Here is a 13,102-nt window from a genome sequence, read left to right as displayed (position 1 = left end):
CTGCGGTACTCCATGGCATAGCTGCCATGGTGCAGAGCCATAGTCCCCCAGCACCACCTTCTGGAATCGGCCATTGAGATAGGAGCAGAACCACTGCAAAGCAGTGCCGCCGACCCCCAATCCCGCTAGCCGATCCAGAAGGATACCATGGTCGATGGTATTGAAAGCCGCTGAGAGGTCCAGAAGAACCAACAGGGATGCACTCCCCCTGTCCTTCTCCCTGCACAGGTCATCATACAGGGTGACCAAGGCAGATTCAGTTCTGTACCCGGTTCTGAAGCCTGACTGAAATGGGTCCAGATAATCAGTTTCATCCAAGAGTGCTTGGAGTTGTCCTGCCACCACCCACTCCAACACCTTGCCCAGAAACAGAATGTTGGCCACTGGTCTATAATTAGTGGCCATCTATGGATCCAGTGACGCCTTCTTCAGGACCGGTAAGACTACTGCCTCCTTTAAAGGGGCAGGTACCCGACCCTCCCTCAGAGAAGCATTAACCACTTCCAAGATCCAGATCCCAATCCCATGCTTGGCGTTGTTTATTAACCAAGATGGGCAAGGGTCCAATAGGCAAGTGGTGGGACGTACTCATCCAAGCACCTTGTCCACAGCATCAGGCCGCAGTAACTGAAATTCATCTATCAATTTTGGACCAGACGGCGACATTGGTATCTCCCCAGAAGCCTCTGAATCACTAGTAGCGTCTAGCTCATGACGAATCTGAGCGATTTTCTCCCTGAAATGCTTGGCAAAGTCGTCACAGCGGGCCTTCGAGCCTCAGGTTCATAATGAGATAGGCAGTTCTTTAGATAGTTTAGCTCAGGGATGAAGAATCTCTGACCCTCAGGCAAGATATGACTCATGGAGTTTCTCAGTCTAATGTGCCTACTAACCTTCACTGAGAAAGAAAAAGAAAATCTATTCGATCAGTAGCTAATTAAAATTTCCCCTGCAAAGGAAAGTGGGTGGTGCTGGAAAATCTGCTGTGAGATTCAGCCATGCTATTTCTGACACTTGTCTTGTCCACTTCTGAGCCCTACCCTTTTTGTATGTGGACATGCAGAGCTTGGTCTATGTTTCTCTATGCCAGGGGTCCTCAAACTTTTTGGACAGGGGGCCAGTTGAAAGGTGCCGGCAATGGGTGCAGGCTGCCAAGGCAGTGTGGGTGGAGGCTGCGGGCCGGGGCAGTGGGGTGCGCGTGCGTGGCAGGGCAGGGGCATGTGTGCACAGAGATCATTTTCTCCAAGCGAGTCCAAAACAATCTCCTTGTGAGCAAGCCAGCGCCTCACCACGCACACGTGCATGTGGTGAGTCTAAAACCTCTATGTGGGGCTGGATAAATGGGCATGGAAGGCTGGATCCGGCCCATGGGCTGTAGTTTGAGGACCCATGCTCTAAGCAGACATACAAAGCATGGCACCTTGGATGCTGTTTGAAAGCACCAAAGATTTATTCTGTCCTACTCACTTGAGACTGCATATGCATAAGTCTTGTCCCACCTATTCAGAATAGCCCTAACATTGGTAATACACCCCTCCTCACCTTTGGGCCTATCCCCCACACCCTGAGATATTGTTCAAACTAGAATTCAGCCCTTGAACTGGAAATATTCCCCACTCCTGATTTAGTGTGATAAGAAAAGCAGCCCATTATCTCCAAGAATGGTGAAAGAAATATTAAAGATTGTGAGAGCAGAAGTTTTGCAAAATCTGTCACCATCGCAAGGCTCTAGCACAAAATTATTGGTGAAAAGGAAATCAAAAAGAAAATGCCAGAGAGAGAGAGAGAGAGAGAGAGAGAGAGAGAGAGAGAGAGAGAGAGAGAGACACTAGTGAGAAAACAATGTGATGAATAAGGTCACTATTTAAGCTTTGCTAGCACTTTCTCTCCTTATCTTAACCATCAGGCAATACCGAAGAATTCTTAGATTTACTCTTTAATTGGGTCATTCACCTTGACCTTCAACTAAATCCAATTGCAGTCCTTGTAATACAGATGCCAAAGGTGGCAGGCAGCCAAAAGTAAGTTCTATCCGGCTACAAAGATGTAGTTATCCATGTTTAGCAGATGTAGGTATTCTCATTCTTCTACTATGTGCATATCCTTCAAATATTTCTAGCAAAACATGTTTCACATCCTGGGTCATCTCTAAACTATTTGACAAATGATAAACTGCAAACATAAATGAATTAAACTAGAAATTCATGATTCAAAAATAATTCAGGCAGTATGTATACATTAAAGTTGTTAGCTAAATTGTGTGCTTTCTTTGGGGATTATTTACAAATATATAAGCATCTGCTTATTAACAGTCCATAAAACTTCAAATTCCAAAAGAAATATTCTTTTGTATAGCCTGATGTCCTGATCCTGCTTAATCTAACCCTAACCAGCCCTGGTTAGAATCTGGTTGGAAGACCTGAGTCCTGAACTGAACAGGGCATTAGACCCAATGGCTTCCCAGCCCCTTCCAGTTGTATGGTTCTATGAAAGATGATTCCGTACAAAAAGGAAGGAAAAAACCCTAAAAATACAAGAAATGTTAAAGTATAAAGCAATATCTGTTTACTCAGAATTATTATGCATTTCATTTCCATGGGCAGTTATCTGGGCAGTTTACAAAAATTCATAAAAACAGTCAATCAACAGCATATCAGTCTCATCTGGATTGGGTTTCATTTTTTTTAGCTCTTATCCAATCCTTTGTCATGACCAGACACTGTCCACAATCTCACCTGATGATGAAGGAAAGAAAAAATAGAGTTGCGTGCCATTGACTTTCTGGTGGCAATGCATTCTAAAACTCTAGATGACTCCACTTGGGGGTTTCATGTAGATATTAACCATCACAGGAGACAGAACAGACAACTAAAGCACTCCATGCTGAAGAATCCATGGGATTGCACAATATTCCCCCCCTAGCACCAAGTTCTGGAGACAGCCCTCCAAGCAGGAGCAGAATCACTGCAACACAGTGTCTCCCCGCCTCCCAACTCTAACAGTCACCCCAGAAAGTTGACGACATTTAGAGCCGCTGAAAGATCCTGCTATATCAACAGGCTCACTGAGTTGTGTCACAGGTTCAGTAGTGAGTTCAGGTAGTTTATTCACAGATCAGTGGTGCAGGAGTGCTGTCTTAGAATGGAGTATTCATTATTTTAAAAGTTTTAAAATATTTATATGATTAATATTCCATATTTCCATTGAGAATGGTGTTCAAAGTTGATTGCAACAACAAAAACCAAAATTGAAGTAGACACATTAAACCATCATAAAAATAAACTAACCAATAAACTGCATAGCAGGGAATGGAAACTTAGAACCTGATTCAGTCCCACAGAATGTATATCCATGACAAGGAAGGCCATCTGCTACTCTGAAGACTTTCTTGCAAATGAGCTATCAAAGGACAAATCTGACAAATCTCTGTGACACTTGAATACTACATAGACACACATGACTTGTATATAGAATACCATTACCTTCCTTCAAAAATAATTCATTGATGAAAATTAGTGTAAATACAGTCCTGTGTTTGGGGAACAAATGCAATCAAAGGTAATAAGCGCTGTTCCTTGTGGAACCAAAGTGAGCACCAAATGTAATGGGAAACTAATCTTCATGGTAGATGTTATATGAGAGTTAATTATCTGGTTTACACAACACAACAGCACACTGTCAGTTACTTAACTCATGGTGAGGCTGTGGTATGTGCATCCCTGTTTTGCATATGCAACCAATGATTATGCTGTGCATACCTGGCAAGCACAAGTTATCCAAGGGATAAACATGTATTTAATCTCTCATTACTGAGGGGGTGCTGGGTTTGCACAACATATCAACCCTGAATGAGGGGTGCGTATGTGAAATGATGCCTGCAGTCTAAGTGTCTTGTCATAGGCTAAATAACTTTCAACAAGTCATGTCATGTCATCTGACTAGAGCTAAAATTAATGTTATCTTCTTTCTAATCCAAGGCTAAATTAAAAGGAACCCATATTCCACAAGTACATTCACTTGTACAAATACTTAAATCTCTCAAATAGAGAGAGAATAAAAATGAAGTTAGATCGATCAATCCACAGATATTTTTGACAGAAAAGATAAGAGAAACAACTTGACTATGCCATTTAATATTTTTGAGTCAGAATCTGGTTTACATGAGCAGTTGTTTCATTTAATAAATGAACTGAAATTAATACCAGCCTTTATATGGGATAGGATATCAAGACATTCTCTTATCAAGATTGGCAATGTTTTTCTTGATAACAAAGGACTGATAGAATTATCCCTAGAATTTAAGAAATTGTACCAGTTCATCATTAAAAATTGTATCATGGAATGATATATAAATTTTCTTTCTAAAAGAAAAGAAAAGGCTGCCAAATGCTATCTGCAGAACTTTGATGTTATGTTATATGAGAAAACCACATTAAAACTGGGTACCTTATAAAGATGAAGCTAAGTTTAGATTAGATTTCTTATTTTCCACTTCTTGATATTGTAGCCTTGAGCTTGCTAAACTGTAGATCCATATTCATTCAATTAAGACATGTTTAACCTGCTTTTCATTATGAAATAACTTGTTCTCAAGTAGAGAACAAGCAATAAAACGCTGTAGAAAGCTACCACAGCCTTTCTAAACTTAAGATTATGAGAGTAAGCGAACTGTGTTTACCTTTTCCTCAAAACTACTAAGAGGAAATCAGCAATATGTAAAATTAGAGGATTAAGAATCAGGGTTAGAATCCCAATACCCACTTGTTTATATTCTTGCAAATAATCAGGCAGTGTTTTCATGGGGGGAGGGGAAGATAGATGCTGCTGAAAGCAGCATTTTAAAATCATTACTGGATATAAAATATCACATACACTGGATTGTAATCCATAACATTTCTTTCTGTTTTTACTCGACAAGAATTGACCCTGTAGGTTAATTTACTTGGATTTCTGTATGGGGCAGTAGTACTTGGATTATACACAACTTCTTTACCATTGTTTAGCTATGTCCATACTTCTAATATTCTAAGACTGCTAGGGTGAAGTCCATTGTGAATAAGCCTCTGAACTTGAAGGATTATGGGCATCTTATGCAGAGTGGGAGGAACATGGAGATTGTTATCATGCCCCTGGTCTAGCCACCCTTCAAGTCAGCTAAATGGCCAATATTGAATATTAGGCAGGAAGAGAAAGAGGCTGGAACACTGCCAGGATGTGTCATTTCTCAGTGGGTTTGTTCTCTTCCCCTCCTCATTGCCTGGAATACTGCCTTGAACCCATAAGTGGTTCTTACAGTTCATTCTGTATGACTGAACGGAGGATGGGGGAACTTCAGATTGGAGGTCTTGTTGCTGATCTGGGACTGAAAATCTGAAGAATTCTGTGTTGCTCTGGGTTAATGGCTAAAACATCTCCCTGTTATTGTTGGGGCACATACATTAAGGCAATTACTTTCCTGACAGGAGTTCCTAATATAGAGACCACCTTATTCAAATACTCAAATGTGTATTCTCCAGGAGAAATGTAAATCATGTACAGAAACACCAGTACTTTCCATTCATAGTTCTATATACTACCTAGCACAACACCTGTGGCAGCAAAATGGTTCACCAGATATACAGACACATTTGTAGGACTAATGCAGATGCTACACTAGTTCTGAGTTTCATGCTCGGCTTTATGAGCTTTTGTGGTAGCATCTAGATTGTAAGTAGCAGCCAAGGTGTGGGTGACTTCTTTGTATGTATGCCTTCTTGAGAGAAATATCAATCACTATGGGGCAATCTTATGTTTGATTAATTTTTAGGAGAGACCCTAAGCAGTATTTTTACATGCTATATTAATTATATGGTATATTAAGGCGAGATGTGCATATATTTAATAATCTCAGGGCATTTACATTCAAACCTAAAATTGAATAGATTGCAAGTATTCTTCCTATTCTGTTCAGATAAAATGGTTGTTATGTAAGCATCTAATCACCACTGTACCCTTCTGTCACTTCCCTTTTATTTTCCCAAGCCCAGGTCTATTTCACATGACGGAAGGCAACAAAATAGTCCCAGCACTCTAAAACTCATCAGCATGAGTCGCAACATATCAATTTTCAAGTAGAACAACTTTAAATACCTGGCAAGCTTTTAGCTTCCCTGGAAAATAATACTTCTATTGTTTCCAAAGGAAACCCTAAGTACCACAAATTACCACACTTTTAACATACTGACGAGTTGATGGCCTGATGCTTTTACAAGCTCAGAGGCAGACTGACAGAAGTCAGAGTAGTTTAGAGGAACACTTAAAATATAGCATTTTACATTTGGCAAGAATCACTGCAGTGAAAAAATGACAAGGTGACTTTTGAGTTCTTTAAGTTTGGCATGAAAGTAGAGAACTAAAAACGAATTTAACTGACAATGCTCCACATCAACTATGAAGCGGAAAGATAGGACAACAATAGGCAGTGCAGCATGTGCTTCTTTCTAATGAGTGATTATATTCTTCCCAGGTTTGTCACTTGATCCTATTATTTTAGAGAGGCCCAATTTTAAATGGGCTAAACTGCAAATATAACATTTATGAGCAGTACAGTGGATTTTGTTATATGTTGGTTTGAAGTCTTCTGAAACATCAAAAAAATGTAGCAACAAAATTTTGATATAATGTGCTAATTTTTACAAAAACAGAACGTGGCAACATAAAAGTGTTATCATAGAATTACAAAATATTAGGGTTTGAAGAGGGCAGAGGGCCATCAGGTCCAACCTCCTGCTCAGTGAAGGATGCCAAGTTAAACCACCCACCTCAGATGGCTGTCCACTGTGATTTTGAATGCCTGTAGTCTGGGAGAGCCCACAACCTCCCAAGATCACCTTGAATATTTTTTCTGTCTTTCAGGGTAGTAGCTCTCCCACCCAGTTTTCTGTCATCTGCAAATCTAATAATTGTTCCCTATACGTCTTCATCTGAATCATTAATAAAGATGTTGAAGAGTACTGGGCCCATGACTGAACCCTTAAGCACCCCACTTGTTGAGAAGGTGCCATTGATGAGCACTCTTTGAGTCCACTTATGTAGCCAACTGTATACCCACCTGAACATTGTTCTATCTAGCCCACTTTCATCTAGTTTGCTGATCACAATATCATGTGGTACTTGGAAAAAAGCTTTGCTAAAGTCAAGGCAAAGTCCATCAGGGAGCTTACCCAATCAAAAAACGAAATCAGGTTGGTCTGGCAGGATTTCTTCTTGAGAAATCCATGTTGGCTTCTAGTAATCACTGCATTGTTTTCAGCATGTTTGCAGACTGACTGCTCTGTAATATGCACTAAAACTTTGCCAAGGACTGATGTCAGTTCTTCTTTTTTCTCTTTTCCTGAAGATAGGGACAACGTTAACCCCTTTCCAGTCACCTGGCGCTTCCCCTGTCCTCCATGATTTCTCAAAAAGAGAAAACAGTGGTTCTGAGAATTCTCCCACTAGCTCTTTTATGACTGTTGAATGGAGTTCATTGGGCCCTGGAGATATACACATATTCAACCCAATTAGATGATTCTTGACCATTCGCCCATCAATTCTGAGCCGTCATCCTGCTCCTTCAGCTTGTACTTCCCTTCATAGATCTTCTTTTGGGAGAAGACTGAGCCAAAGAAGGAACTGAGCACTTCTGCCTTTTCTTTGTCCTCTGTTATCATTTTGCCAACCACATTGGGTAGTGCACCTCCCATTTCTCTCCTCTGTCTTTTACTTTGACATATGTGAAGAAGGCTATTTTTTGTTGCTTTTATCATCCCTCACTAACTTCAATTCATTCCTAGTGTTAGCCTTCCTGGCGCTGTCCTTGTAATTCTGTGATACCTGCCTATATACTTCCTTTATAGCCTGGCCTTCCTTCAACTTCCTGTATGTGTCCTTTTTTGTTTTCAAATCATCTCTAAACTTTTTGTGAAACCACATGGGCTTCTTCTGTTGTCTTCTTTCATGCTTTCATGGTGCATATATAAAGCAGGATAAATTCAAGATGATTGAAATTGAAGGAGAGAGCACAGGTGAAGAAATTAAAACACAGCAGGTATGAAAAAGGTAAAAACAAAATATGCTTTTAAAAAATTGATTACAACTTCAAAGCTTTAATTCTTTTGCATTTCTTTTCCCTGACCCATGACACAACTTTTTAATCTTGTTTTTAATTTTCTCCAGCATTAAAAGCTAGATGTATTTGCCCAGAAACACTGCTTCAGAGAAGACTGAAAAACAGTATAGAGAAAACTTTAAAAACAAAGTTTCCCCACTCCAAGAAAAAAGTGTGCTTGCTTGGCTACATTAAACAATATATATGAAATCTTACATATAACAAAACACATTGCATTCCATATAATTTGAAACAGTACCACATACATCAGTATTTATTCTTTGTAGTACCTAATTGTACATGACTAAGTTCACTCTTAGTCATATTGAATTCTGGAGTATTGTATTGTAAGAACACAAGTTTACTTACATACCATGGCTTGTTAACAGCAAACAACTCAGTTGTTATCAGGTTATAAACTCTGGGTTGTTTATCCATGAGCTGTTGTTACATGTGAACTCAGAATGATGGCTTGCTTTGCCAAGCTATAGCGGTGGGAGACAAGAGTGTCTCCTCTTCCACAAAAATCACCCACTTTTTGTGCTAGTGCTACAGTGCTGCAAAGGTATTTGGGATACAGGAAGAAAATGTAAAGATCAGGAAAAAACAACAAACCAGGTATTGGAAAAATAAAGCATGGTTTCTTTGATTATCTAGCAGGCATAACCTGATAACCTGAAATAAAGCTGGGTTAAAAATACAAATAGTAATATGAACAAATACAGCAGAATTTACCCCCATCTTAATATTCTACTTTTATCTAATATAGTAGTAAAATATGCTAAATAAATGTTAAGTATTGCAAAAATTCATTATTCAGGAGCACAGTGGGGCCGAATGGTTGAATATATACTGGGTAAAGCGGCTTTTCTCTTTACAGAAGAAACAGTTTAAAAAAAAACCCTTTTAAAAGTACTTTGTCATATACTGACAGCCAGTTAAAATGTTACCCCAACATATGAAGGCTGATAAAATAACCTTTTGCATGGAGGTCCTCTTTCCAGCTGCAGATAATATTTACAAGCACTTTACTTATATGTTGATCCAATCCTGTATCAAGTTTCTGTGCCAGGCTGGCTGTTGCACAGGATGTGCTGGTATAGAAAGAACCTTTCTAAATGGTATGTTATATGGAATAAGAGCTTCCAAATAGTACATACAAAAACAGTTGTACTGGCTTTGAGGAACAGGAAGGGTAGTATCATTTGCAAAGTAGTGAATGTCCTATGTTAAGCTGACAACTAGAAGCAGAATGTAGAAAAGAAGTAAAAGAAAAAAGCTGAATGCTATTCACAATAAATCCTAACAAATTCAAATATCTGATTCCGTATGTCTATGTTACATATCTATCCACTTCTGTGGAGTCTCAACCACCTTCCATCCAGGCATTGACCAGGCTGTGACTGGCTTGTGATTACTTAACTCCTGTTTCTTGGATGTCTATGTTAATAACTACTCAGGGAGGTCAAACTATGTATTGGGTTACATTATATATGCCAGGTAATCATGGAGAACAATGCAATCCTGTAAATGTTTACTCAGAAGTCAGTCCCTCTAAATTCAGTGTATGCACTGAATGCTACTAACTGTAACATGTGTACACAAAAACATAAGAAAATTCATGATGGATCAGACCATGGTCCATCTAGTCCAGTACTCCGTACATACAGCTCAGGCAGGTTGGATATAAGCCCCCTGCATGTATACAGCCTAATCCAGAAATGGGACACAAAATGCAGGGTCACTTGCACAGTGCTATTTAGGAATTCATCCTGCATTCTATATAGAGAAATGTCATTCTCTATTCTGAGTGTTCACCTTTGTTTGCCCCATATAAATCTGGGCCCAAATGGAAACTATTTTGGACTCACTTTCCTATATCTCCTAAATAAACTGTTTCAGAAGCAAATTGCATAGGTATGTGGGGCTTGCTGCAAGCACTCTAATGAACATTTGTACATTTCTGATAACTGGAACAGTGTTCCTACTATGTAATCACAGAATGAAAATTGCTAGAACTAAAGGTAGCTATAGAATTTGCAAATTTATGGCTGTCATTAAAATTATGCTGGAGGTGGAAGAACCCATTGACTACCAGATTGTCTTGATATAGTAGACTTAACATCTGAGGACACTTTAAAAGAACGATCTATACTAGGGCCAGACAATAGTACAAGGAACAAACTGATTCAGAAATAAAGCCAACAAGCAATCTCACAGTGGAAGGGTATGGAGCCACTAAATCAGTGCCACAATGCATGTCATGAAGAAATAAGAACAAAAGTTAAAGAGAGGCTTCATGCATTGTGAGTTCATCTGAAAAGTGCCAGCTATTGTGTGGAGAACAAAACATTACTGTAACAAAGAAATGGCAGCCAGACTCCAACTCATTTTGCATATGCATCTGAAGTGGGCAAAACTTAATTTAGAACCATTACAGAAGAAATGCTACTTTGCCCATGGAAATGTATACCAAATATTCATACAAGCATCCATTTTTTCAATCTTCCTGAAACCATTTTTCACTTACCACAAGGCTATTTTTTTCTGGTTACTTATGTCTCATCAAACCTATACAATTAGGTTATGTGATAGCTCTAATATACATCATGATTTCAAAGCAATACAAATCTGGTCAGCCTCAAGGTTTTACCATGAAGTATGTGATAACCCAAATTATCAAGAAAGTTTAATGAAAACAAATAAAAAGCAAATGTAAAGCAAGTAATTAAAATAGAATTAGATTTAAAATCCCTAACACCTTTACACAAAGAACTTCTTTTCCCAAGGTAATTGTTAACATTTTGCTTGTTTGATACAGTTGAAAAATGCATTATGTGGAGCAGAGCATGATGATGTGAAACTGTTCATAAATTATTAGTTGAAATATGGACTTACCAATGAAATAGGCCAGCAATATGGCAAGCAAGATTGCAGCAGCAATAGCTGATAAAGCAGCACATTTCCAGCTACAGTACTTGGAGGGCTTTTTCAGCTTGAATGCATTTCTGGAGAAAGTATTTCTAGGTAACAGTCTGGGAGGTGGTGTGTAAACTGTTCCTGAGGTCAAAGGGTATCCAGGGGAAGAACTACTGAACAGAGGAGTTGTTCCAGAAGATGTCTTGAACAAAAAATGCCTGAAATGCAGACAAATTGACTGTTGTTAACCAACACATGACAATAGAGTAACTCAGCTGTTTGGGATGTAAAATTAGCTAGCAATAAAAATGAAGAGAAAAGGAAGCTTCATTTTGCTCATGATGCTTAGCTTTAACTATGAGATGAAGTATGACAGTGCTTTGAAAGGAATATAGAAAATTGCAAAAAAAAATCAGTTATTTCAAATCCGATTCTCATGCTGGAGGGTTAAAGCTGGATACTCTTATAAAATCATCTTCTTCTTCTTCTTCCCTCTATATTACTAAATGCCAACCTAAACAGAAAGATCTTTATCTGGAATATATTCAGGCTTAAGGTCTGGCAAACTAAAAGAGGAAGAGAGTGACAAATACACAACAACAGCTAGAACATATAATCTAGATGCTATTGAAAATCAATTTTGCTGTACAAATGGTAATGTTAGGAAGCTGTTCCCAGTTACTGTTTGGGCTTCCCATGGGACAACGGGAAGTCTGACAGTTTCTAAACACAGTTCTGAATATTAGAAAATAACATCTGTAATTACCCCCAGAGAGCTAATGGAAACCTGATGATGATGATGATAGCTCAGCCTCTGAAAAATCAGTGTAATGGATTATCAAAGATCCATCCAATCAAGAAACTGAATATTCACCATTTACAGGGCCTGAACATGTGTGTTTAATTGAGTAAAGCTCAAAACAACAAAAAGTATAATTAGGGAGAACATGTCACAACTATGTTTAAAGAGGAAACTGGTGAGAATTTATTGTTGACACAGTGAGGAGTCTATTAGCAACCTAAGAAAAGTTTAAATAAAGTACATGTTAACAGGTGTATCCACATCCCCCAGATTACAGAAACTCTCTTCTTCTTTTTCTTCTTTTCTTTGGCCTTACTGACAATCTCCAACCATAACACATGGAAAATATTTTTGCTTAGTAAGCTAACCTAAGGATGTTCTAAATGGAAAAATACATTAAATTTAGCTTTATTTTTTTAAAAGGCAGCATTGTTGTCTCTACCTCTACATGATAACACCACCTAAGGCTTCAGACTACTCAATTAATACTACAAACGCACCATCAATTTATTTGCACTGGATGCTCCAAAGCCCCTTTTTGCTAGTTAAACTATTTCAAAAATTTGTGCTGGTCAAATACAATGCGACAGCAGCCTTCCTCCCTCTCAAATCATATTAGCACAGAAATAATCCTTGCAGTTGCTGAAGTATTCCAGCAGCATAACTATTATGTTGGTCATGCCAGTGCTGGGAAAACTTGTAAACAGGTGGGAGTGTGGCAGAAAAGAGTGGAAATTAGTTGGATTCCCATTCTTCCCTAGGGGTCTATTCTATTCATCACAATGGTAGTGCCTGCAACATTTTAAATTGAAATCATTGACACATTCAGACTAAAAACTGTACCTTTATCCCATTTACTCCAATATCTCTACAACGGTGCATGGGACACCTACCTCTGCCTATCAACAGGTGTTTCCAAGTCTCAGGAAGGCACTCGAGATCTCATATATTTATTATTTATTTATTTAAAACATTTCTATGCCACCCCCATCACAACAAAGCCTCGGGGCGGCTCACAACAATATAGCAGGGCTGGCCAGACTTGCTCAATGGAAAAGCCACATATGGTAAATGTCAGATGCTTGGGAGCTGCAAGTGGGGCCCTGCAGGCACTGCCCATGGGTAGTGAGCCATACGTGGGCACCGGTGATTACTCCCACGCAGTGAGATGTGAACCACAGCATAAACTCAAAAAGCCACATCCAGCTCCTGAGCCTCAGTTTAGCCACCTCTATCCTATACCAAGCCATTCA

General features: G+C 39.0%; 1 protein-coding gene across 1 annotated transcript in view; it reads right to left on the bottom strand.

Moving 5' to 3' along the window:
• Positions 1-13,102, bottom strand: part of TENM2 (teneurin transmembrane protein 2) — a 730,807-nt gene that overhangs the window by 237,674 nt on the left and 480,031 nt on the right. Inside the window, exon 6 of the mRNA XM_044454098.1 lies at positions 11,027-11,265. Within this exon, the coding sequence (XP_044310033.1) occupies positions 11,027-11,265 (239 nt within the window). The remainder of the gene's footprint in view (positions 1-11,026; positions 11,266-13,102) is intronic.

The sequence above is a fragment of the Varanus komodoensis genome, unplaced genomic scaffold, assembly GCF_004798865.1.
Source record: "Varanus komodoensis strain SLA01 unplaced genomic scaffold, ASM479886v1 scaffold7_1, whole genome shotgun sequence".
NCBI lineage: Eukaryota > Metazoa > Chordata > Lepidosauria > Squamata > Varanidae > Varanus > Varanus komodoensis.
The sequence above is the reverse complement of the archived record's forward strand: the minus strand, read 5'-3'. Positions and strand labels throughout refer to the sequence as shown.